This window comes from Phyllobates terribilis, unplaced genomic scaffold (genome assembly GCF_046119375.1).
Source record: "Phyllobates terribilis strain yellow unplaced genomic scaffold, ASM4611937v1 Scaffold_1__5_contigs__length_1240528914, whole genome shotgun sequence".
NCBI lineage: Eukaryota > Metazoa > Chordata > Amphibia > Anura > Dendrobatidae > Phyllobates > Phyllobates terribilis.
The window spans coordinates 803,731,160-803,758,786 of NW_027362761.1; the positions used below are offsets into that span (position 1 = coordinate 803,731,160).

A 27,627-nucleotide genomic window follows, 5' to 3' on the forward strand; every position below is an offset into this window, starting at 1 on the left:
CAACGCCATTACTAGTTTTACCATATCGTGTACGGGAAAACGGGAAAAAAATTCCAAGTGCGGTAAAATTGCAAAAAAAGTGCAATACCACAGTTGTTTATTTATTTTTTTTTTTTACCACGTTCACTGAATGCTAAAACTGACCTGCCATTCTTATTCTCCAGGTCATTACGAGTTCGTAGACACCAAACATGTATAGGTTATTTTATATTTAAGTGGTGAAAAAAAATTCCAAAATTTGGTAAAAAAAAAAAACTAAAAAAAAATAGCGCCATTTTCCGAGACCTGTAACGTCTCCATTTTTCGTGATCCGGGGCTAATTGAGGGCTTATTTTTTGCGCGCCGGGCTGACCTTTTTATTGATAACATTTTGGGGTAGATCCGATGTTTTGATCGCCCGTTATTGCATTTTTATTGCAATTTTGCGGCGACCAAAAAACGTAATTCTGGCGTTTAGAATTTTTTTCTCGTTACACCGTTTACCGATCGGATTAATTCTTTTTTTATATTGATAGATCGGGCGATTCTGAACGCGGCGATACCAAATATGTGTATGTGGGTTTTTTTTTTTAGATTTTATTTTGAATGGGGCGAAAGGGGGGTGATTTAAACTTTTTATATTTTTTTTATATTTTTAAAAACATTTTTTTTCACTTACTGCATGCTTTAATAGTCTCCATAGGAGACTAGAAGCAGCAGTTGTCCGATCGTCTCTGCTATATACAGGGGACCAGCAGATCCCCTGCATATAGCAGAATTGGTCCTGTGCTATGAGCGCCGACCACTAGGTGGCGCTCATAGCGACCAGATCATTACAACCACAGGCGTCTGCTGCAGACCCTGGGTTGTCATGCACGCCCATCGGCGACCCGCGATCACGTGACGGGGTCGCCGATGGGCGGGGCTTATGACGCGCAACCCGGAAGCGCGCGTTAAATGCCGCTGTCGGAGATTGACAGTGGTATTTAACATGTTAACAGCCGCGGGTGGATCGCGATTCCTCCCGCGGCTGTTGCGGGCACATGTCAGCTGTAAGAATCAGCTGACATGTGCTCGGTTCAGTGAGGGCTCAGCGCAGCAGCCCTCACTGAACGGGGGGTGCGCAAATGTGCGTACTAATACGGCAAGGGTTGGAAAGGGGTTAAAGGGATACCCCTTGTGTGATCAGAAACTCTTGTTTGGGCACACGGCAGGGCTCGGAAGGGTAGGAGCGCTATTTGATTTTTGAAGTGCAAAATTGTATGGAATTGATTGCGGATGCCAAGTCGCATTTGGAGAGCTACCACGGTTTCAAAACAGAAACTTCTAAAAATTTGCCAGTTTTGGAAACTACACCCCTGAAGGGATGTGGCGAGCATCTTGAACCCATTGGTGCTTTACAGAATTGTTTAATATTGGACCTTGAAAATTAAATATCACATTTATTTCAACAAAAATGTTGCTGAAGTCCGACCTTTTTAATTTTTGCAAAGGTAACAGGAGAAAATGGACCCTAAAATTTGTTATGCAATTTCTCCTGAGTACAGGGACATCCCTTATGTGGTGAGACACTCTTGTTTGGGCACTTAGCAGGGCTCAAGGGGGAAGCCGCACCATAATAACCTTTGGAGTACAATTTTTGCTTGAATAGATTGCAGACACAATATAACATTGGCAAGGTTCATGAGATTCCTGAACGGCAGAAACCTCCACAAGTGACCCCATTTTGGAAACTATACCTCTTGAAGAATTCCTCTAGGGGTGTAGTGAGGATTTTAAACCCACAGGTATTGCACAGAATTGTATAACCTTGGGCTGGGAAAATAAACAAAATGTCCATTTTTTTTTCCACAAAAAATGTTTTTAGCCTCAAGTTTCTAATTTTCAAAAGGGCTAATAGGAGAAATTGGCTTACATATTTTGTGGTCCATTTTCTTCTGAGTATGGCTATACCACATGTATTGTAGGAAACTACTTTTCGATCAAAGCTCAGAAAGAAACAAGCGCCATATCGGAGTGCAAATTTGCCTGGTAATGTTTGTGGGTGCCATGTCACATTGTCAGAACCTCTGAGGTGTCAGGACAGCAGGACCCCCATTTTATAAATCGCACCTCTTAATGAAATTATCTTGCTGTGCAGTGAGCATGTTCACACCATATGTGCCTCACAGATTTTTATACTATTGGGCGGTGAAGAAAAAAAGTTACATTTTTACCACTAAAATGTAGTTTTAGCCCCATATTTTACATTTTCACAAGGTGAAATAGGTAAAAATGACCATATAATTTGTTAAACAATTTATCTTGAACATGGCCATTCCCCACTTGAGGCTGTAGAGTATGGTTTGGCCACACGGAGAGACTCTGGAGGGAAAGAGCGATATTTGGAGTGCAGATTTTCCTACAATAGTTTGCAGACTCACATTTACAGAGACCCGAAGTGCCAGAAAAGCAGAAACATCCCTCATTTGAATCCAATTTGGAAATGATACCCCTCTGGGAATTCATCTACAGGTATAGTGATTTTTTTGGTGTTTTCCAGAAACAAATAGCAATGGATGTTGCAGAGTGAAAATGCATATATGCCATTGTAGTGGAGACACGCAGACCATAAATTAAGCGGGCTCTCAGCATCCACATGTTTGTCATTACTGTAGCAAACTGCGATTTAAGCATATTGTTGTGCTCAGAAAGATGGGGGGCATTTGCATTTGGGAGTGCAGAATTCATAGTAAAAAAACGTATTTTTCAGATCATAAGATGCACTTTTTCCCCCAAATTTGGGAGGAAAATAGGGGGTGCGTGTTATGGTCCGAATGTAGCTTACCGGATAGGTGCTGTGGTAGTGGAGCCGGATTGCAGGAAGCAGGACCCTCCGTTCCCTCCCTCAGTAACCCGGTGGCGGCGGCAGCAGAAGAGGTGAGATGCTGCGGGGCTCGTGTCTGGCGGTGAGGCAGAGTGGCGTGCACTGCTTTTCAGGTGGCCACTGCCATCTTCATGAAACCATGATCTACAGGAAAATGGCCGCCCGAGGCTCCCAGTCTGCGCATGCCTTTGAACTGACTCTAACTTCCGAATATCCTTTTTAAAATGTGTAGCCCAAAACTGGATCCCATATTCTAGATTTGGCCTCACAAGTGATTTATGAAGGGATAATAATACTTTGGGATCGGGGGATTTTATCTCTTTATACATCCTAAAATCTTGTTTGCTTTTGCGGCTGCTACTTGACATTGAGTACTGCTGCTCAGCTTACTTTTAACCAGAATACCTAAGCCCTTCTCCTGTTCTGTAGTCCTAAGTATACTTCCGTTTAATGTATATGCAGGAATAGGATTACTCCATCCTTGGTGCAGTACTCTACATTTATCAACATTAAATCTCATTTGCCAAGTGTTTGCCCATTCAGTCATCTTATCCAGATCGTTTTGCAGTGTTAATGTCAAGGTCATATTTTAATATCCTAAATAGTTTTGTCATCAGCAAAAACTGACTCTCTACCCCATCCACACGGTCATTAATAAAGAGGTTAAAAAGAATCTGTCCTAGTACAGATCCTTGTGATATCTCACTGCTGACTATATCCCATTTAGAGAATGTACCATTTACTACGACTCAAAGCCAATTCCTTAGCCATGTGAATATAGTTCCCTCAAGTCCTTGCTTCTGCAGCTTCAGTATAAGGCTGTTATGTGGTAAAGTATCAAATGCCTTTGCAAAGTCCAGATAAATCACATCAGCTGCATTACCAACATCTAGATTTGCACTTACCTTCTCATAGAAACCCAACATGTTAGTTAGATATGACTTATTCTTCATGAATCCATTCTGGTTGTCAGTTATTTTATTATTCTCTGCAGATCATCTCTGATAATGCCCTCAAAAACTTTGCACACTACAGATGTCAGGCTTACCAGTCGGTAGTTACCTGGATCCACCTTCTTACCTTTCTTAATTATCGGTACCACGTGCGCGATCATCCAATCCTGTGGCACCAACCCTGTTACAAGAGAGAATTACAGTCTAAGAATATGAGATGCAGGGGTCTGTCAATTACTGAGCTTAATTCCCTCAATATCCGTTGATGAATGCCACCAGGGCCAGGGGATTTGTCAATGTATAGTTTTCTCAGACGCACACTTCTTGTGTTAATTTAGTTATATCAGGTGGTGAACTTTGATTTTATCCTTGTTGAATGATCCCTGGAACAATCAGTTCATTGGTGAATATGGATGAAAAGTGCCTGTTTAATATCTCAGCCTTTTTCTTCGTCCTCTATAATTATCTTGTTGTTATCATCTTTTAAGATGCCTTTTGTTTTTTTTGTTTTTATCATTGATGTATTTATAAAAAATTTTGAAATTTATTTTAATTTCGCTGTCGATTTGTGTTTCAGTAGATAACTTTACTAGCTTGATTTCATTTTTTACTTTTCTTTATTGAGATCTTTATACTCCTGAAATGCTATTTCTGTATTCTCGGCCTTCCAGATTTTGAAGCCCTTTTGTTTTTGTCTTATTAAACTATGTACTATCTTATTTATCCATAATGGTTTCTTTTTATTACCAGACTAGCTGTACCCGACCACACATTGCAGTGGCTCAGTCTGGTTAAATGGGAAAGAAAGAAAAGAGAGGGCACGTTTTAAAAATATTTAATTTCACAATGCTTGTGCGTATACAATATTTTTTGTTGTTCCATTGTCTATGTAGATATCTCTAGAACACGCAACATATAATTGTCCATGTGAGAAGCAATCCGTGTCTAGATTTAAACTGCACAATTCTAAAGATTGGCCCTGAGCTTTGTTGATTGTGATTGCAAACGCCAATAGAATTGGGAATTGCAATCTCTTAAATTGAAATGGCATATCCGTTGGAATCATAGGAATGTGAGGAATGAGGACATCTTCACCTTTGAAAGGTCCTGTCAAGATTGTTGCTTCAATAACGTTGCTCATTAATTGTTTTACTGCAAGCCGCGTGCCTTTGCAAAGTTTTGGCTGGTTGATATTGAGCAACATGATAATTTGCACGTCGATTTTCAATTGCAATATGTGCGGTGGCATCCCTGGCAGATCGAGTGAATTCAAAAATTCTATTGGATAATTAACTGCTTCATCTGCTCCCACAACAGTGTCAACGGACTTGTATTTGACTGCCTCGCTTTGAATGTTAGACTGAATAATATTTCAGCAGCAGAAGGGAAGGAAGGGAGACACAGATCCATTAGTGGGGTAGGCGGAGCCCCACAGGATAGTTCACCTCAGATTTAAAAAAAAGTGACAACCGGCCCCTCTACTTAGGCTCCTCCTACTCCCATGTTCTCCAGTCTGAAATTTGGGGTCGCAGAGGATAGTCGCTGCCTTGGCAGCTCCTCAGAAGGTTTTTTATTTTAAATTTACCAATGGAGACCTGGATCCCCCGTGGTCTAGAGGTCTCAGGGGGTCTCGGCGCTGCCGGGACCCCTGCCCTCCCCTGGCAGACCTTCGTACCCCTTAAGGAGGTCCCCGCAGTAACCTGCCGGCCCCAGGGGACATAGGGCGCTTCCTGGCGGAGACGCACACCGCCTGTGGGGTCCCTGCGCGCTCCACCGTGGGGGGAGCAAGGGCCACAAGCGCCACACATCCCTGGGGGTCCCTGTGGCGCACAGTGGGGTAAGTGCTCTATGTATGAGTGCTTCAGCGGCGGTTGCGGTGGCTTAGCACGCGCTGAGCTCTCCGCCCCTCTCCCTCCTTCCGGCTTCCCTCCACGTGCACCTCCTGCTCTCTGCTTCCCGTTCACCGCCCACACAGGCTCAGAAGGAGCAGTCACTGCGGCACTGGTGAGTCGCTTCTGCCTGAAGGCAGAAGTTTCCTTTTTTGTTCTCTCCATTGTAAAGCACCTTGGCTGACCTGCCAAGGCAGGCAAGGTGCTGTTTGCCGCTACCACTTTTTGTTTGGACCCCCCCAAAAAAAATAATAAAAAAAAATAATAAAAAGGGAATTTTCACACACCCTAGTTTATTATACTCATTCTAACATGCTGGCATCTGAGGTGGGAGGCATGTCGGATCAGGGTCCCGGGGGCGCGGACCTCTCTACCGATCCGTTTCAGGATCGGTCTCGCGTTTCTGTTACACCCGGGTCTTCGGCGTCAAGTTCGACCCTTAGTGATGTTAAAGTGGAGGCGCTCACCCGCTCCATTGACAGGGTGTCAGCTAAATCGCAAACGACACCACGAGGCAAGAATCGCCGCAGGACTGTGGTGGCACTGTCTCCTCCGCGCAGTGCATCGGAGGCTTCTGATTCACCAACAAGCTCGGTTGGTGAAGTCTCCGATTCTGAGGATGAAGTTCGGCAGAGTCTATCTGCTACGCTTTCGGGCCGCGTGGATGCTCTTATTGGAGCCATGCGAGAAGCGTTACAGCTGTCTGAAGAGCCGACAAAGCCTGGCAAGTCGGCCCGGCTGTATCAGGAGCCGCGTCGGCCTCGTTCAACATTGCCGGCGCATGATGAACTTAACGAGGCAGTGGAGAAAGAACGCCGGTGTCCAGATAAACGCTTCCAGGGGATGCGTTTTTTTGATGCCTTGTATCCCTGCGCCACGGAGACTATCGCTAATTGGGTTCCCTCCCCTGAAGTGGATGTTCCTCTGTCTCAGCTTAGCAAATCTTCCTTGCTTCCTGTTAAAGGGAAGGCCAGTCTTCAGGAACCTCTGGACAGAAGAACGGAGTTAGCGGCGAAGTCCATCTACGAGGCCGCGGGTCATGGATTCCGTGCAGCCTTGGGGGCCATGTGGGCCGGTGAGGCTTCTCTGCGGTGGTTGGACCAGCTGCGGACGGCATGGCAGGATGGAACTCCGCTGTCGGAAGTGGAAAGGCTTTTCCAGCTGTTGGAAGAGGCGACACGTTATGGCAGGGACTCAGTACTGGATACTACTTCCGTTCTGTCCAGGGCTCAGTCTTCAGCCGTCACAGTCAGGAGAGCACTGTGGCTTAAACAGTGGACTGGAAACGCAGTTTCCAAACAAGGTTTGCTTAGTCTTGCGTACAAAGGCGGTTATCTGTTTGGTTCGGACCTCACGGAGCTGATTGCTAAGGCCAAGGCTAAGGATGCTGCCTTGCCTCAGCGGAAGGCGGCAGCTTCCACGTCTGGCAGGTCAAGTGCCAGTGGTGGTCGCCGGTCCTTTCGGACCAGGGGGCGGTTCGGTCAGCCTTCTTGGGGATCGAGTCGTCCCTCGTCTTCCGGTAAGAAGTCCACCCAGAAATCCCGTATTCCTTGGAAGAAACATTTCCGTCAGGAGAAACGGGAGGTTGACAAAAAGCCCGCTAAGGCGGACTGACGCCAGGAATCCACTCGAGGGCTCTCTGGTCGGAGGTCGTCTGCTACAATTCGGGTCGATTTGGGCGTCCCACATTTCGGACGCCTGGGTGACGCAGGTTATGTTGGCAGGCTATTTCATAGAGTTTCACTCTCGTCTCCCGGACAGGTTTTGTCAGTCACGCACCCAGTCCAAGCCCAAACTGGCTGCAGCACTGCTGCGGGAGGTGGACACTCTTCTGCAGCAGGGTGTGGTGGTTCCGGTTCCGCCAGAGGACCGGGGAAGGGGGTTTTACTCCAACCTTTTTGTGGTCCCCAAAAAGGACAAGTTTCGCCCCATTCTGGATCTCAAAGATTTGAATCTTCATGTCCGGACCCGAAAATTCCACATGGAGTCTCTCCGCTCGGTCGTAGCGGCTCTGTCGCAGTACAATTTCTTGGTGTCGATCGACATCCGCGACGCTTATTTGCATATCCCTATCGGCAGGGCCCACCAGCGCTTCCTGCGTTTCACCATAGGTCAGGCCCATTACCAGTTTGTGGCCCTACCATTCGGGTTGGCCTCGGCACCCAGGGTTTTTACAAAAATCCTGGCGCCACTCATGGCGCTTCTTCGAAAACAGGGAGTTACGGTTCTGCCCTACCTGGACGACCTGTTGATTGTGTCGCCCACAGCGGAGGAGGCGATGGCTGCTCGCGATCTCTCCCTCCAGCACCTGGAGGACTTCGGGTGGCTGGTCAATTGGAATAAGTAGTCATTGGAACCGACAGTCAATCCTGTTCTTGGGGATGCTTTTCGACACAGTACGGGCAATGGTGTACCTGCCTCCGGACAAACAAGTGAACCTTCGTCGCCATGTCCAGGCTATGAGGTCGGCGATGGCAATGTCCCTTCAGGAATGCATGCGCCTTCTGGGTCTGATGGTGGCGGCAATGGACGCCGTACCGTTTGCACAGTTTCATTCCCGGGATCTCCAAAATCTAATTCTGACCAGTTGGGATCATTCGCCGACTTCACTGGATCACTCTGTCGTTATCTCCCGCAGGGTGCGAGAGTCTCTTGGATGGTGGTTACGTCCACAAACTCTATCCCTGGGGAACTCCTTTCTTCTCCCAAGGTGGTCGGTGATTTCCACCGATGCCAGTCTGACTGGCTGGGGGGGGGGGGTTTGGAACGACCTCTGGGTTCAGGGGGTCTGGTCGTCAGAGGAGTCGTCTCTACCGAGCAACGTTCTGGAGTTGAGAGCAATTTTTCTCTGCCTCTGACATTGGACGGTCCTGTTGAGCGGTCTGCCGGTCCGGATTCAGTCGGACAATGCGACGGCTGTCGCGTATATCAACCATCAGGGCGGGACGAGGAGTTCCAGACTCATGATGGAGGTCTCCTGGATCCTGGTTTGGGCCGAGTCAAGGGTTTCGGCCATCTCTGCGATTCATATCCCAGGTGTGCTGAATATCTCGGCGGACTTCCTCAGTCGCGAGCAGGTGGATCCGGGGGAATGGAGTCTCCATCCGGAGGTCTTTGCACTGCTGTGTTCCCGGTGGGGGACTCCTCTGGTGGACTTGATGGCATCCAGGCTGAACGCCAGGGTTCCGACATTTATGTCCAGGTATAGGGACCCGGAGGCTGTGGCGGTAGATGCTCTAGTGGCCCCGTGGGACCAGTTCGAGCTGATCTATGTGTTTCCGCCAGTATCCTTACTTCCATTGGTGATTCGGCGGATCAAACTCGAACGAGTACCAGCAATTTTGGTAGCCCCGGATTGGCCATGGAGGGCGTGGTATTCGACGCTGGTGTCTCTGCTGGCGGCGCCTCCTTTTCCACTGCCGCTTCGCCCGGACCTGTTAATCCAAGGGCCCATTCGTCAACCGGACCTGAAGGCACTTTGTTTGACAGCGTGGCACTTGAGACCGAGATCTTAAACCGTTGTGGTTTTTCGTCCGAGGTTATTTCTTTCTTGCGGGCGGCCAGAGGTCCAGCTACGACTAGGATTTATCACAGAACTTGGGAGTCTTTTTATTCTTGGTGTTCTGGATCGTCAAGGAACCTGAGGGTTTTTTCCATCCCCAACTTCTGCAATATGGTTTGGCCAAGGGTCTAGCAGTTGATACCTTGCGAGGTCAGGTATCTGCTCTATCCGCGCTTTTTCGAAGGGCTATTGCTTCACATAGGGACATGCGTTCTTTTTTTCGTGGGGTTGCTCGTCAGTTTCCACCTCGAAGGGCGGTCGTGGCCCCTTGGCGGCTTAATCTAGTCCTGGAAGCTCTTCAGCATGGGCCTTTTGAGCCTATGGATTCGGCTACGCTTTACTTGCTTTCTTGGAAGGTGGCCTTCCTGGTTGCGGTCACCACTTTGAGAAGGGTTTCGGAGTTGGCGGCACTGTCTTGCTCGCCACCTTTTCTGGAATTTCTTCCGGATCATGTGGTGCTTCGTACCCGTGGAGATTTTTTACCTAAAGTGGTGTCGCATTTTCACGTCAATCAGGACATCGTGTTACCTTCTCTCTGTCCGAAGCCGAGGAGTCCAAAGGAGCGGGCCTTGCACTCGTTGGATTTGGTATGGGCATTGAAGTTCTATCTTTCAATCACGCAAGGGTTTCGGAAGTCGGACTCTCTTTTTGTGATTCCTGCTGGTCGTCGACGTGGTCAGCGTGCTTCCAAGGACACTATAGCTCGGTGGATACGTTCGGCTATCCTGGAAGCGTACCGACTCAAGGGCGAGCCTTGTCCGGTGAGAGTTCGAGCTCATTCCACGAGGGCTGTTGGTTCGTCGTGGGCTTTTCGTCAGGGGGCCTCGGCAGAGCAGCTTTGCCGGGCGGCTACCTGGCTCTCCGTTCACGCCTTTACTAAATTTTATAAGGTGGACGTGAGTGCTTCCGCCGATGCGGCCTTGGGGCGCAGGGTTCTGCAGGCGGCGGTGGTTTAGGTTACCTCTTTATTTTATTTTTTGTTCGGCGCTGGTTGCGCTCTTACCTAAGTTGTTGGGGTGTTGGAGATTCTGCCACTATTTCCCACCCTAGAGTTTTGGACTGCTTTGGGACGTCCCACTAGTAATGGATCGGTGTCTCCCTTCCTTCCCTTCTGCTGCTGAAAGACGGATTTTGGTAAGACCTTACCTGTAAAATCCTTTTCAGCGAAGGAAGGAAGGGAGACACAGCACCCTCCCATGGCAGAAGTATATTTTTGTTTCTAGATGTGGCGCGACCCTTTCCTGATGGCGGTCATCTGGTCTGGGGTTGGCGCACTACGGCTCTTTTCCAGCATCGCCAGCTCATCGCAGTTGTCAGGTCCAGTGAGTTGTACCTAGGACTGTGTGTTTTTTCTTGCTGTTATTGCATAACCTGTTTTCTCACATTTCTGAATTTTTCAGAAGGGGTTGTACTGTTCTGCTGGTGTTGTCTGCTCTTCCTTAGCTTGTGTACGGACTGGAGAACATGGTAGTAGGAGGAGCCTTAGTAGAGGGGCCGGTCGTCACTTTTTTTTAAATCTGAGGTGAACTATCCTGTGGGGCTCCGCCTACCCCACTAGTAATGGATCTGTGTCTCCCTTCCTTCCTTCGCTGAAAAGGATTTTACAGGTAAGTTCTTACCAAAATCCGTCTTAAGTTCTTAGACGTCTTTGTTCTTGGCTGCAAGAATAGCTCGTTCACTCAGCCAATTGTGATTCTTATAATTGGTTTGAATATTGGGAAATATTTTTTCAACCAATTGTGTTTTTGACGTCACTAAATTGCAGAAGTTGAGGCAATGAAAATCCTCATGAGGTCAGATCAACCGACACCTTTCCGTTCCCAATTTCCAGCAATTGATGTGAGAATTTTTCAGCTGACCGATTATTTTGCAGCTGGACACGCATATTTGTAGTTATTTTTTTAAAATCTTTACGTGTCACCACAAAGTAGAGTATTTCGGGCAAGCATTTATTTTGTCCACTGGTGTCGATCAAGGAATTACAGGTAATGTTTGCCTGAAATCTCCTGCAAGCAATATTAATGCGTTCCCAAATGGTCTGATGTTTCCACGTAAATCTTGCAATGATCGATCAAGAGCCTCGAGAGATTTATTGTGCGCCATTGTGCATTCATCCCAAACAATAAGTTTGCATTTCTGTAATACTTTTCCCATGCTGGATGCTTTGGAAATGTTGCACGTGAAAGTTTCAATGAATTGCATGTTCAATGGCAATTTCAAAACGGAATGAGCAGTTCTTCCACCTGGTATCAATGTCACAGCTATTCCGGACGACGCAAGAGCTAAGGTGATGTCATTTTGGAATCGAATTGCTGCTAGAATTAACCTAATTAGGAATGTTTTACTAGTTCCTCCTGGCGCATCTACAAAGATGATTTCTCCAACTCCGTTTTTGATGGTCTGCATTATTGATTGTAAATGCCTTTTTGCTCAAGTATTAGCTTAGGAATATTTGATGGCACATACGACAAAAGATCCCCCGTGTTGTAATTTTTGTTCATGACGCAATTCTACATCGAACAAAGCAGCAGCAGCAGATTGATTCGGTGATGGCATTCCCAATTGTTTGAGAACTTTGTTCGCGATTTCTAAGCACAAATCTGCAATCATTATCAACGCTTCGTTGTAGATTTCTGCTGTAAAATCCATGTTCATATTTGAATTTTCCTTGTGTATTCGACGGAAAATATATTCAGTCATGTGTGATTTATGTTTCTCCCATAACTCTGTTGGAGATAAAGAAGAGCAAGCAGTCAATATGATTGCAAACAATGCACGCATTTGATTTGTTGATTTTACGTCCAACAGCTGGTATCTAAAAACGTGTGTATGCGAATGCAACGTTGTCAAAATTTCAAATCAATTCGTGAAGAACTTTCGGAGATTTAAGTTTTTGAACAAACAAACATTTACATTTTTATTTATATAGCTGGTGTATTTTCTACACTATTTTAGTAGTGTATTCTTAAACATGACCCATTTATGTTCGAGATCCCCAGTTACCATGACATGGTCTCAGTCTACACGATTAAGCGCTTCCCTTAATTTGTTGAAATCCGCTTTACTAAAGTTCCAGGTTTTTGCATTTCCCCTTTGAAATGTTTTATTGAATATTACATTGACACTGCCCATATTATGGTCACTGCATTCCAAATGCTCCCTGACCTGTAGATTTGAAATTGTATCTGGTCTATTTGCCAGAACCAGATCCAGCAGATTAACTCCCCTGCTTGCTTCATCTACCAACTGAGAGGGGTAATTGTCTTGAACTGCGGATAAGAACTTGCAGCTTTTAGAACAGCCAGAAGATTCTATGTCCCATTGAATGTCTGGAGGGTAAAAATCGCCCATAATTGAATGTCTCAATTGTAAAATCCCACATCACTATTTGCTGTATTTTTTAATTTGTTGCAGCATTCCATCCTGTACCTGTTAAGCTATATTAGGAGGCTTGCAGCAAACTCCAATTAGCACAACTACCCTCCCCCCCCCCCCCCATCCTATTTTAAAGGCTCCTTCATCCGTCTGACCATTTTTTTCCCCAGCAGAGCTGCACCCTCCCCATTGAGGTGCAGCTTGTCCCTACTGTAGAGCTTGCAGCGGACAAAGAAGTCGGCCCAGTTCTTCATGAACCTTCCTTCCTTCCTGCACCAATTTCTAAGCCACTTATTTATCTCACGAAACTCACTCTGTCTTTTTAGTGATGCTTGGCACCGGCAGCTTTTTTGAAAATACCATTTTGGAGGTTCTGGCCTTCCGCTTCCCTCCTAGTTCCCTGTAATCATTTTTAAGGACCTTCCACTTCTCTCTAACTTTGTCAATGGTACCGATGTGTACCATGACCGCTGGAGTTTCCCCAGCCTCACCTGGCAGACAACACAGTTTCGGCATTCACGGTCTCGGCAGCAGATGACCTTGTCTGTTTGCCTAATTATACAGTCACCTACCGCCAACATCTGTCTTACCTTTGCTGTGCTCCTATTTCCCTCCTTCCTAAAGTAGTCATATTCCTGATTGCTAGGAGCAACATCCTGCTGTTGTGATCCTAGTCCTCGGCTTGCATTCATAATATCAGCCAAACAGGCATATTTACTAGGTTGTGCCAGATGAAGACGGGGCTCCCTGGCACTTTTCCCCCTTCCCCTCCTTCTAATGGTTACCCAGCTACCTACTTCTGGGTCCTGATCTTCCCCACTTCTGCCCTCCTCCATATCACTATTTAGAGAAAAAACACAGCACTACCAGAAAGGTGCTCTAGTAGGGTCCAAACCCATGGCAGGCACATGAACTAGCGGTGGATACTGCGTTCCAACTCCACACCCCTTTTTTTTACCCTTTGTTGGTAGGTGACACAGGTTCAAAAGACACTCACCAATTGAGACACTGAGTCCAGCCTATTCCCACTCCTATCCCTGATCTTCACAGCGGTCGGATTGCACTGATGAAAGCCACGTAGGCCGAAACGTTTGCTTTCCTGGACTGCATTTAAAATTTAAATTTTAGTTTCTAAATTACTACATTGAGTGCCTAGGTTTTCTCATACTCCTCGATATCACTGGCCCCAGCCAGAGCATACTCAGTGAAGTCTAAACTCCTCTTCAGGTTTGCAATGCTCCTGAGTGTTGCAAGCTGCACATTTAGGCTATGTGCACATGATGCGGTTTTTATGCGTTTCCGCGGTGATTTTTCCGCTGCGGAAACTCATTAAAACCGCATGTTAATAGGTCTGCCATGTATACCAATGGTAATCCGCATGGGCTGTGCACATGATGCGGAAATTTCCGCTCCGGATTACCATTGCGGTAAAATCCGCAGTATTACCATTTCTAACTTGATTCCCCAGCGAATACGCACCTATTGACTTGCATTGAATCGCAGCAAACCCGCAGGTAGAATATCTATACCTGCGGAATTGCTGCGTTTCAATGAAAATCAATAGGCGCGAAATCGCGCTGGAATCGCGCTGCGGGTGGTACCCGAGTCGGGAGAGGAGGCTGCTACTCCTATCATCCGACCACTGCTCTGGCTGTTAACAGCCAGAGCAGCGTGGATGGAGAGGAGCAGCAGTCTGCTCTTCCCAGCCCGCGTGCCCGCGGTAGTAAAAAAAAAAATAAAATAAAGAAGTAAAAATAAAAAAATAAACCCGTATACTCACCTGTCCAGCAGTCCCCGGTGTCGTCCTGGTCCCTAGCGGTGATGCTGTCTCCGCGGTGGCCAGCGGTACACTGCAGGGCGCGGGCTTGGGCACCGCAGTGTACCGAGCTGCCAGGACCTTCAGTGAAGTCACGAATCAGCTGACGCTCACCCTGGGTACATTGGCAAGAATGTTCCCACGGTGGTTAGCTCACTGGGGCTGATCAACCCCAGTGACCTCCTGCAGCCTGTATACTGATGGCGTGATTTTACACCCCTATCAGTATACATTGCTGTCTTCTACAGCAGTGATATCACTGCTAGCTGATGTCACTGTTGTAGAACTGACCCAGATCGTCGTGTGACACTCGTTGGCGGTACGTGGACTGCGTCAATGACGGCGGATAGGTGAGGAATATGGTTTTGTTTTTTTTTTATTTTTATTTTTTCAAGAGATTGAGGGCTTCGCGGAGGCGTGTAATAAAAAAAAAAAAAAAATTGTAGAACCGTGTGTGTTTTATTTCCTTAAAATACTTTATTCTGGCCGTGTCTTTTATTGAAAAGGCGGTGACCATTTTACTACACAGTTAGTAATGGGGCGTCTTATAGACGTCCTTCATTACTAACCTGGGCTTCACATCAGCCGCCAATACAAGGCTGACATGAACCCCAACCCCATTACCCGCTACAGGGCCATGGGAAGAGCTGAGGCTAAGCGCCAGATTTGGCGCATCTTTTCGATGCGCCATTTCTGGGACTGCTGAGGGGTGATTTTAATAGCCGCTGAGGGGGCTAGTATCCATGGCCCCTTCCCTGGCTATTAATATCAGCCCGCAGCTGTCCAGTTTAGCCTTTGCTGGTTAGATTTTATAAGGGGACCCCACGTCAATCTTTTTCTGGGGTCCCCCTGTAATCTAGCCAGTAAAGGCTAAATAAACAGCTGTGGGCTGATATTAATAGCCAGGGAACATTTTTGCTAATGGCCCCTTCCGCGGCTACTGTTATCAGCCCTCAGCAGTCGGCTTTCCCTCTGCTGGTTATAAAAATGATGCAGGAGCCCACGCCATTTTTTATTTTAGGCTCGGTGCCCACGATCCGGGCGTAGCAGCATCCAAAACGTTACTTTTTGTTGAATGCGGGTAAATCCAGATGTGGTCACTGAACCATGCGTATTTACCGCATTCAATACTTTCTAGTGGTAAGATTTCTGTTGCACAGACTAACGACTCCGTAAGAGAATTTGACATGCTGCAGTCCTCAAAGACGCGCCACATGTCTGTGAACAAGGGTGATCCGCAGCCTCAGATGCACAAATAGTGGGCATGGAATTTCTAGAGATCCCATCCACTATGCTGTAACATCTGGACGCTGTGGGTTTGACGTATAAACATGCAGCATCAAACCTGCAGCGGCTCCTGACCGTGGCCACTTAGCCAAACTCACCTGCAGCATGTCAATTTCTGCTGCAGATTTTGACCGATTGATTCACATGTACTGACAACAAAAGTGCAGCATTAGAACACTGCGTTTTGGACGCAACATAAATACGTTGTGTTCAAAGTGCTGCTGAGTGCTGATAGGAGGATATAGATATAGAACCAGCTGTGAAAATGTTAATTATGGCCAGGGAAAATGTTTGCTTAATGGCACCAGGCTAAAATTAACAGCTCACAACAATTATAAATTACATGAATAGAAATGCTAATGAAGATTGGGTTAATGGGACTTGCTGACACCCAGCTCTTTTGTTTGGTTATGTCAAGGTGTCAATCAGATCTTTTCATGACCAAGCTTAATTAAAGTAAAGAGTTAAATAAACACACAGACACAGTGTAAACACTTTATTTGAATTACAGTAGACCCATTCTTTAACCATTTCAATGAACAAATATGCTCACCCCAGTTCTATGGTAATCCAAGGGTTTAAGCAATGTCCCACCAAATAACTTTATTTAGCTCCAAAAAGTATCCATTGATGTACAAAAACGCTTCAAAAACCGCATGTTTTTTCTGCCAGGGAGAGGCAAAAATGTTCAGGAGATTTCTGCTTCAAATCCTGAACATGTGCACATACCCTCAGATCCATTGCCTGGGCTTCAAAACATGTAACTCGCTGACATCAAGTGCAGATATATTCACCCTCAAACGGCTGTTCAAGGCATGCATACAGCTCACAAGATGCACAACTGGTAGCATTGTCCATGGAGCACATACTAAATGGGGATAAACAGTACAGCTAAAAGCGGAAAAACGGTGGCAAACTAGTTAGGAAAAAGCCAAACTATGCTTTTACGTTAATCTATGATATTCTTTAAATTAGCTGGATTTCTTTTGGGGGGCGAGGAGCCATGTGACTTTTCCAGAGCCTTTGTTCTACCAGGAACATGGAAGCCCCCTATATTTCCATTAACAGACCACAGACCTGAGTGGGAACTTGTTTTTTGTTGATTGAATAGAAGCTTTTATTGGTGGAATTTTGGGGTATGGAACATTTTGGATCAGTTCACATTTATCCTGTGGTCTACACTGAACCCGTACATAGGGGTTTCCATCTAAATCTACAAAATTCAAATGAAACCCCTGAGACATCTATTCACTAATGAGGCAGCAGAGTTAGTCTGGACTCTGTGTGGCTTCTGGAATCTGGCTTTTAAGAGGTGCCTGCACTTTTATGACGCTTAAAACAATGGGCACGGCCGGATCGTAGGCCAAACAGAGTCCACAATGTCTCCATCTGCCGAATTATAGGAAATCTTCTGCCAGTGCATGCGTCCGTCTGTATCATGTATTTTCACGGAATATCCGGTGTAAGCGCTCAGCACACAGAGCAGGATAAATGTGAGCCGAGTCTTACAGCAGTCTTTGGGAGGCAGAATGAACAAATCAACAGCAGGTCGAGAATAGGCTTTATTTATTTTTTACACCATTTCTCGTGCGGTATAAGTGTTTATGTGACTTTATTCTTCGGGTTGGTGCAATTAAATCGATACCAGATTTATATCTGTTTTTTATGTTTGGCTGCTGTCACCCCGTTTTTTTTTTTTATAAAAAAAAAAAGTTTTTGCATTACTATATCTTGAGAGCTATAATCGGGGACGGTTCCAGGTTTTACATTCCAGGGTTACATTCATTAGCTTACAGAACGCCCTCCAGAATAGTGTTGTAAACTGGAAGCCTCTATCAGAAACAATATGGAGAGGTAACCCTTGAAGACAGAAGATATACTGGATGAACTTCTCTGGTATACAGGGATACAAGCACAGGGTACCTGACAACTAGCAATCGTGCAGATAAACTGAAAGAACACGTTACACTGGCACCTCCCAACAGGTGAAGGTGCCTTAAATTATCAGTGTCTCCAAACTATTGGCTGGGGACACTTTAGGAAAATGCGCACTGTCTCTTTAAGCACGCGTGCGCCCTAAGCACACTTAACAGGGATCTTCCAGACATTCGCAGACCCGGGGAGACTGCAGCAACAGGAGGAAGCAAGGGTCGGGGCAGTGAGTGAGTCGGCGTCCCTGCCGAAGGGGAGGAAGATGGAAATTGTGCATGGACGCTGGCACTACTGTTTTAGTTAAAACAAAACAATGAATACAACCATAAAAAAGGTCAGTGGATGCGAAGCACGAACCCTTTCTTTTAATATTAGCAAGGCATATAGTTTTCCAATATACGTTTTGCATGACTTCTTTACCATATTCTTGCTCTTTATTTGGTTTCCTTCAAACCTTTATTGCTTACTTGTAGTAGATATGTATTTATCCTACTCATGTGATGTACACACAGGTGCAGAGCTGGTTAGAAAACTCCACTCTGCTGCCCATCATAATGTGTGTATGGGTTCCACTCTGGGGCATCCACATTCAACGAAAACCCACATGCATGCCTGATTTTGAGTGTGAAATTGAGGCATTACAGGCAATATCTGCATGTGGCAGTTTTGCCCATTTGTGGCTAGTGCAGTGGGGTGTCCAGTTAGTCCTGCACCTGTGTGTTCATCACATGAATTTTCTGAAACCAAAATTCTGTATGAATGTTTGATATTTTTCATGACCTGGTATGGCCAATATGGTTTCTTACCTGATGGGCTCACCTTTTCCCACCATACCCCAGGATCCCGAGATCCCGTCCCCCGAATGAAAACGCCACAACCTGTTATTCGTTGGATAATTTTGGCCACAGCGGCCGTTTATTAACAAACAAGAAATAACAAAACCACAATGAAATAAATATATATATGGAGGGAGGGTTCTTGGAGCTAATAGATCTGGCTTTAAAATCAACCCGCCATATTACCCTCAGCCGTCCAACACCAGCTCGAGGGCACCAAAACTTCCACAGTCCGTGAAAGCATAACCAACTAAAATGCTCCCATGGTAAAACCCCGTCCAGAGCCCAGAACCGACTGCCAGATCACCCCCCACTCAATTTAAACTACCTGGAATTTTCCAAATTCCTTCCACCGACAATTCGGTACCAGCTCCAAGAACCCCACCCCCCGCCAACCACGAACAGCCCTGAAACCTTAGGCTCGTGAGTGCCCCACCAACGCCCTTTCAATCCCTTCCTGAATTGCCAGGGCCCAAAAATCGATACTGATTGCATTGAAATGCACACCGTCCTCCAGCCAGAAATTACCTACTCCCGATTCCAACTCAAAATGCCTAACACCTATTCCACCATTCCAGGACACAAAGCTGGACACGGCCCTGTTTAATTTAACTCTTGCCCTATTTACTCCTTTTCCAGATCTGGCCGCCCGCCACTTTTTCCTAGGCACTATATCTGACCAAACCGTCAGCACCCCCGGAAAGAAAACCAAAACCTCAAGAATCACAACGGATATCCCGAATAAATTCCCTCACGGGCCTAGCGCCCAAATCGTTACCTCCCGGATGTACAACCAGAATATCAGGTGTCCTGTCCAATCTAGCCGCTTTGTGAAACTCCGACATAAACCGGCTCCAAACCATCCCCCTAAAACTTAGCCACCTGATAACCACCTGTTCCCTCGGAAAGCCCAATTGCCTACCGTCACGCCTTATGTAAACACGCAGCGCCCTCCAATGCTAATACGAGTGTCCAAAATCCAGGCTAACAAGGGAACGCCACCTAAAAGAATAATAATAAACAAGCATATTCAACGATTCGCAAGCCACACGGTCGTGCGGTATTTAACGCCGAACATATGTCAAATAACGGTCCGAACTCCACCTACCAATCCGCTTTATAACCTCCGCCCTTAAGCCGCGCCTATCCGCTTCAGACGCTGCACCAATCCAAAAGGATGTGAACTATAAACCCCTGGGCTCAGGCCCAACTCTTGAACGCCCTTTTTAAGGACCGCTATAAACTGAAACCGGGAAAGGAATGTACCGTCGCAATGACATAACAGTGGGCCAGCTCCCTGACCACGCCTGCCAATATGCCTCCAAGCAACTCCTTGGACACCTCAGAGCCCCGTCCACTCTGCCCAACACAACTCTCTTACCTCTACCTAGCTGATCAATCTTTCCGCGTCTAATCCAAAAATCGATACCCCAGGCCCAACAACTCATGTCTTCAGCTAATAAACCTCCCGCCCTATTCCTGCTAGGGGCGACCAATTCGCCAGTGTTCTATCTTCATCACTCTCCACCGCTCCCCACTGGGACACCCAGCTTTGCCATACTCACCACAATGCCTCGTAAGCAGACCAGGTTGAACCCGCAACTGACTCCTGGATCAATCTTCCAGCTCGTCCGTAATCAGCTGCCACAACTGCGAAGGGCATTCCACTCCTGCGACTTCTGCATCTGGCGCCAGTGCCCGAAAACGCTCCGACTGGAGACGAGACAAAGCATCCGCTATAGAATTTTTGTACCCCTGGCACATGTACTGCCGAGATCCATGCATTCAACTCCAAACACCATTGTACAAGCTCCCTGACCAACTTAATAACTGGAGGAGACGATGCCGACAAGCTGTTAATCACTGCCATCGTGCCCATATTATCACAGTGAAAACCTATTTCTCCGATTCAAGAAGAACTCACCCCAAATCGAAACTGTAACTACATTTGGGAATAATTCCAACAGAGCAAGATTCTTTGTAAGACCCCTCTCTTTCCATGAATGAGGCCATTTTCCAGCACTCCACTTCCCCTTATAAAAAAACCCATAACCCACACCGCCTGCCACATCCGTGTAAATCTCGCAATCCAAACTGTTCAAAAAACTCCTACTAAATCAATGACCTGCCATTGTAATTGTCCAAAAAATGCTTCCACACCAACAAATCCTCCCTGTGCTCTCTATTCAAACGAATGAAATGATGCAATGCCCGCAAGCCGTCTGTCGCCTTTCACACCCTACGACGAAATATTCTGCCCATAGGCATGATCCTACAAGCAAAGTTCCGTCACCGAAGCAGTGACTGCAGCTCATTCAATGTCACCTTATGCAATTTACCGATTCGCTCAACCTCCAGCCTGAGCGATGACAATTTATCCTCGTGCAATCGACACTCCATTTTGTCCACATCAATCAGAATTCCCAAAAAACTCGGAACGGTACAAGGACCTACTGTTTTATCTTTAGCCAAAGGAACACCAAAACGTTCCGCAACCCACACCATGGCTGCTAACAGATTATCACAAACAAAAATTCAGGGGGACCTATAAGCAACAAATCATCCGGGTAATGAATGACGGACTGCACCCCCGCCACGTCCCTGACGGCCCATTCCAGCAAAGTGCTGAAAGTCTCAAACAATGAACATGATATTGGAACAACCCCTAGGCAAACGCCTATGTTCCAAAAAACAACCCAATAAAGGAAATGCTAGCCGGGTGAACCGGAAGTAACCCAAAAGCCGATTCAATGTTGGTTTTTGCTAGCAATGACCCCGGACCTTACCGCCGCACCCATGACACAGCCGCATCAAATGACGTGTACTCAACCGAACACAATTCTGGAGCGATACCGTCATTGACTGGAAAAACCTTTTTGATACGACAAGTGCTGAATAAACAAAATTTATTCAGCTACTTCTTGGGCACTACCCCCAAGGAAAAATGATCACACCTTCAACCGGAATACTATCAAACAGTCCCGCCTTCCGACCTAACTCCACCTCTTTCGACAACTTATCACTAACAACCTCTGGATGCAACAAAGCAGCCCTCAAATTCTTAACAGAGAAAGGGACTTAATGATCCGGTGGCGGGATCCTGAAGCCTTCCAAAAAACTATCACTAATAATCCTGGCCTTCAATTGGTCAGGATATCTACTTAGAAAGGGGGGCCATCCCTAGCAGATTCACTGGAGTCTCCCCCTTGACCGGCACCCATAGGCAGCTTTCCTTTTCCTTTTTTGAAGCACTTAGCAGCCCCATGGGAGCTCCCATTGCAATGGGAACAGACATGTTTAAACTTACAGCTGTTCCCGTATTTGCACTGGCCATCATTAAATTGCCAGCACGTTCCAGACTTCTCTTCACCTCCCTGACTACCCCCTCCCTGTCCTGACGATTGACTCCCACTACCTCCGCTCCCATGAAAGGACTGCCCGTACCTAGCCGGATCCATCACTTTCAACCAAAGACCAATATCCTCCTGATCCCACTTAATCTCAGGCCTCACCACCTTCCTCTGCCTGAATTGCTCGTCGTACCTCAACCATGTCTGTCCCCCGTAAGTACGGTGCACTTCCCCAATAGATTCAATAGAATCTAAATAACAGAATAAACCCGAGCAATTCTCTGGAAACTTTTTTTTTTTTTTTTTTTTTTATAATGACCCCTACCAGAATAGCAAATGCTTAAAGCCAATTAACAAATGTCTGGGGGGGATCAAGCGCCACCAGCGCTTCTCTTCTTCTTCCTTTTTGCTATCGTCCTTCTTCCCTTTATCTAAATTAAACTTCTCCAAGGGAAGGAGGGAGAAAATTTCAACATCTTCGTCGCGCCGAATTTTCTCTAATTTTTTTTTTTTTAAATGGGCTCCCAGCGGCCCCTCGAAACACACTTAAACCTCACCCTTAGCCCTCTCATCCAGCTTAACCGCATCTCCCGTGTCTTTTTCCGTCTGCACCGACACTGAAACACCCGTAGATGCTACCTCTGTACCCGCCGCAGACTCAACCACGCCATAGCTAGACTATGGCAATGCATCCTGACCTGGTAACCAGGCTCCTACTGGAGATGCCGATGACCCCCTCGGTGCCCCGCCCTCCATTCCTAACAAAATCTGCGACATTCTGTGCAAAAATGTCCCTAATCCCCGATACCTCTGCGTCCCCGGGACCGCCAAAAATCCTCCCCCTTGGCCCTGCAACCTGACCACAACCTTCTCCAAGCAATACAGCCCCTGCGGGCGACAAACCAGACATAGAATCATACTCACGCAGCTGCGCAGGTGCTGTGTCCCCGCCAGCCGAAAATCCTGATTCCTGACGATCTCTCCCTCCGTCACGGTCGCCGCTGGAATCGGATCCCTCGGAATCGGTTCGCTGCTCAAGGCCCGCGCCCCTGGCCTCCACGTCACCAGGGGGGATCTGAACAGTCGCGGATGATGACTACGGGCGTCTCACCGAGGATCGCCATCCATAGGCCCTCCCTGCACTCCTAGCAGCAGCTCTGGGACTCCTTCGACTTCCAGACCCAGACACACGGGCCTGGTCCGCGCTGCTGGGCAACGTGGTGTCGCTGCCCGCCTCTACCTCCACTCCGCGTCGTCCAGATAAGCCAGGCAGCAGGGGTTCCCCGGACTGCTGCCTGCCCGCAGATGCTCGCTTCCCTGGTCTCCTGTTGATGATCCCAGCAGGCACCCCGACAGGAGCATCGCCAGTGGTGCCTGCCGCATGGTGTCCAGCTCCTCCGATCCTCCTGGTCTCCCTCGCGGTGCTGTGGCCCCCAGAACTAGCAGGGGCTGGCCTGTTCGGCCCCGATGTATCGCGCATGCGCCGTTCGGCCAGGGCCTGGATCTCGGGCTCCGACAGCTCTACTCCTGCAGGCCGCACTTCAGATTTGGCCCTGACTTCCGGCGCGGCCCTGCTTTTCGGCGCGGGCCGCGATCCTCGCCGTGCAGTGCCAACAGGCCGGCAGTGTGGATTCCTGTCGGGGCGAGCGCGCCAGGCAGGGACAGCGCCGTCGCGCTCGCCACCCGCAGGGTCCCCGGAGCCTGCGCCTGTTGCGCGTGGTTACCTCCGGTGACAGTCTCTCCGGGGGCCTGGTCCTCCTTCTACTTCTCCCCGCTCCAGACGGTGCCTTCTGATCCTCGGCTGCTCCAAGCAGGGCAGACAGCTGGGCCTCCAGCTATCCCCCGCTGCGTAAACGGGCGACATCTCTTAGCTGGACCACCAGGGATTCCACGGACTCAATCTTCTAAGGTAAATCCTGTCTGCTGCTCCTTAGGGAATGGCAGTTTTCCCGCACTTTTCCCTATATATTCCACTCTCCCACTGCCCGCCCCCAACTTCCCCTATCCAATCCCCACCGCTGCCACATTTAAAATTGTAGGGGGGTGTGAAACCTCCAGGCCAATCCCGGTCATGGGTGGCTTCCCCCTAGCTGTGCTGTCTCCAGCCCCCTCCTTTCTTTTTTTACTTCTCTATACATACATTCAATCATGTATGATTGCTATGTAAAGTCCAAGAAATGCAGGGAGGGGTTCGGTGCCTATGTCTGCTGCTAATGTGGTGCATGTTCAGACTGGTTTGTTAGGAGTTTTGAATGTCAGTCTGGTTTTTATTACACCTCCTGTAACTAACCTTTAGATTTTCATATATTGTTTAATAACAAACCCCACTCCTACTAAGAGCATTTCTTTCCCTAAATTGCTAAACTCTATTGTATTCTGCCACGTACTTGTCTCCTGCAGTGTAAGTGTATTGCCACCCAGTTGTGACTCCTTTGTAGAAGTTAAACAGAAGGGCACGTTAGTTGTGCCCTGTACCCAAGCCTACACACAAGCAGCACTTTCCCATTGTTCTGAACAGTTGGCAGTATGTGGGAGACATGTAAATTTAAAAGTCACTGGCACGAATAGAGAGCAAAACAAACTTGGCGGTAATCCCAATCACTGGTTTTCGGAGCACTATACCATGACGTTGTTGGCAATAAAGAAATAAAGGCAGATATTTTGGACACAGAATTCCCAGCTGCTGCCATCATATCACATTCTTGAACTCTGTCCTTCAGTTTACATGCACCAAGGGCATCTGCTGTTTTCCAGTTATAAGTGAGGCAGTAATCCAAAGCTTTTCTATCATGCACTTAATATGCAATGTGCTCTGTGTGTTCTCCCATGCATAGGGTTAAAAGATCTAATCAATGCCTGTTGCCAGAATTCTGCTGCTGTCCAGATGAGGAATACCATAGAACCATGGCACTCATGTAGTATACAGTATGTAGGTTAATGAGCAAATACGTGGTATTTCTTCTGTAAAATTGTACCCATCCTGTCTTCAGGTTTTTGCCACCTAATCTGAGAGCAGCATAATTTAGAGGTGGAGATTCTTGAAATGTGTCATTTACTGGACTGCTTTCTGTAGATTTGATAATCTTCTGGTGATAAAACAGTGATTTTTTTTTACTAGAGGACTAGTAAACCTGCTACCATATAGTCCTCCATATTTATGAACGCTGTTTAACCCCACCACTGATTGGCAGCTTTCTGCCTATGCACAGTGTACACAGAAAGTTGTCCATCAGTGGTGTGGGTGGGGTTACACAGAGCTCCACATTCCGAGAACTGGTAGATCTACAGCAGATAAAACTGTGATTTTTATCAAAATTGCAGTAAGCAGCCCAGTAGCTGATACATCCCTGGAATCAGTGTCTGCTCCTACATCATGCTGCTCTCAGTTGGAGTATCAAAAGCCTGTTGACATATTAACTTTAAAAAGGTTGTGCAAAATATATTGAAGGATAAATTAATAATCTCTGGTGTGACCACTTGGATGCCCACTGAGAATTGTGATATGCAGAGCCTGTCTGAATGCAGGAGACAAGACCTCAAGCATGCACATCTCTATATAGGTTGGAGTCCCAGCAGTCAGTCCCTCGAAGATCAGTAATTTATCCCTTAGCCTATTGATATGGGGTAACATACTTAGTAAAACCTCCTCCAATTATATGTTGTAGGGCCAAGTTCTCTGACCTCTGGGTCCTTACCCTGCTAAGGGGCAGATGGCCGCTTGAAATAGATATAAATACCTGCAACCATAGTAAATGTGGATATGGCCACATGTAGTGGTCAGAGAATCTATTCACATAAATTGTATATACCGCTCCAAGAATACATATGATTTAACAGAAAGAACAAATTGGAGTTTAACGGTAAAAAAGTTAATTTTATTAAATACAAAGATTCATAATATTGGAAAAAAGTGTACATACAAGATAGACAGTCAGGTACCAAACATTGGTGAATTCAGTAACACCTAAAAGTATATAGTGCCATATTATTGGGCATAACTAATGTTCCCAGGTAATTGACAAAGTGGTCAGAAAAATAAATGTCACAAAAGAGTGATCAAGTATTGAGGAACCATACATCGTACCCATAATTGCAATCAACCAGGAAAAAGGAAATTCCCAACACACGTTTTGCTTTTCAGAAGCCTGCTTTCTCAAGAACAAAACTCCAATTTGTTCTCCTTGTGTTAAGCCGCTTGAAATAGTTACTACAATGGGCCTTGTACTTTCCTTTGTCAAAAATCCCCAAAAACTAATGCTAGGCTCACTGGGCATTTTCCCGCAGACCACCCACAGTGCGTATTTTGCAGCAATGTTCATAGCTGTATTTAATGATCTGAATATTGATGCAAAAATGGTGCAGGAAAGCTGCACATTTCACCTTTCCTTGCAAAAGGTGGAATGTCCAATGACATTCACAGGATACATTGACATGCTTCGGATTTAAAATCCACAGTACAGGTCAATTTACTCCGCAAATATCTTTTCACGGTGTGTACATTAGATTTCTTAAAGTCTCAAGCACAAGGCTAGTACTGTAAAATGCAGCGTATTTTCCATCGGGAATGTACCCTACATGTGAATGTATTGCACTCTTTACACCTTGATCTTACAGTGAGAGTAGTTGCGACTAAGAGCAAAAGGAATTTTTAATGTTATTTTTGTTTGTATATTTCTCTACAAAGATATCATTCAACGAGATGAGTCGCCAATGGAGGCAGAAATTGGGGGCCTGAGGCAAAGCAGAAGCCAGTGCTTACAACGTGGTGATTTTGAGTTGTCAGATGTGTTCTACTTCTCCAAAAAAGGGTTTGAAGCCATTGTAGACGATGATGTCACCCAGAGATTCTCCTCAGAAGAGCTCATATCGTGGAATCTTCTGACAAGGACAAACCACAACTTCCAGTATCTCAGTCTTCGTGTGACGATTATTTGGGTGCTCGGTGTTATTGTACGGTACTGCATTCTCCTTCCACTACGGTAAGACATTGCTTACTTTGCTCATATGTATTCTTCTTTTCCTTTGTGATATCAGGGCTTTTAGATGAGTTACTTGCCATTTACGAGGTGGCCTAGCCATTGTATCTCATACTACTCACTAGTTAGGTGAACCTTTCCAGTACAAGTCTTTTATATTTACTTGTCACCTTTTTATTGCTATGTCATTTCAGGGCTAGAGACTTATCAGACTTATTTCCCACATTATAATAAAAATGGACTGTGAGCTTATGAACGTTAAACCTGCAATATATTTCATCCAGTGTCATAAGATTATCTATATAGACCATCAAGTGTTGGCATTCTCATGTCTAGACGCACTGGTCTAGCACGGGGAGGTACCTGCCACATATTGGCAGCGAGCTATACAGCAATAGTATATGAACAGATTACCCATTTCCCTTCACAGCCAAATTTCACCTTCTTGACCAAGCCCCATTTTTCAAATCTGACAATGTGTCGTTTTGTAGTAATAAATTTGTAATAGTATTACATATACCATATTTTTGCTGACACATTTTATTTTATCTTGATAGTAAAGTTAATTTGAGTTGATATGTTTTGCGTTTGACAAAATATCCCAAATTTATGGAAAATTTTCAAAAAAAATAATTTGCAAATGTTATGTTTTATGGCATTTGAAAAAGTCATTCCTTGCAACATAGACCTACACAGTAAATGTTTATTACGTTGGCATCATTTTTTTTAAATGTTCTTTTCTTTTAGGATGTTAGTAGGCTTAAAATTTTAGCAACCATTTTGACAACTCCTATGAAATTTCCAAA

General features: G+C 46.2%; 1 protein-coding gene across 1 annotated transcript in view; it reads left to right on the forward strand.

Annotated features, from left to right (window-relative positions):
- The window catches only part of GPAT3 (glycerol-3-phosphate acyltransferase 3), a 131,200-nt gene that overhangs the window by 46,107 nt on the left and 57,466 nt on the right, over nt 1–27,627 (forward strand). The window contains exon 3 of the mRNA XM_073637111.1: nt 26,530–26,824. Within this exon, the coding sequence (XP_073493212.1) occupies nt 26,530–26,824 (295 nt within the window). The remainder of the gene's footprint in view (nt 1–26,529; nt 26,825–27,627) is intronic.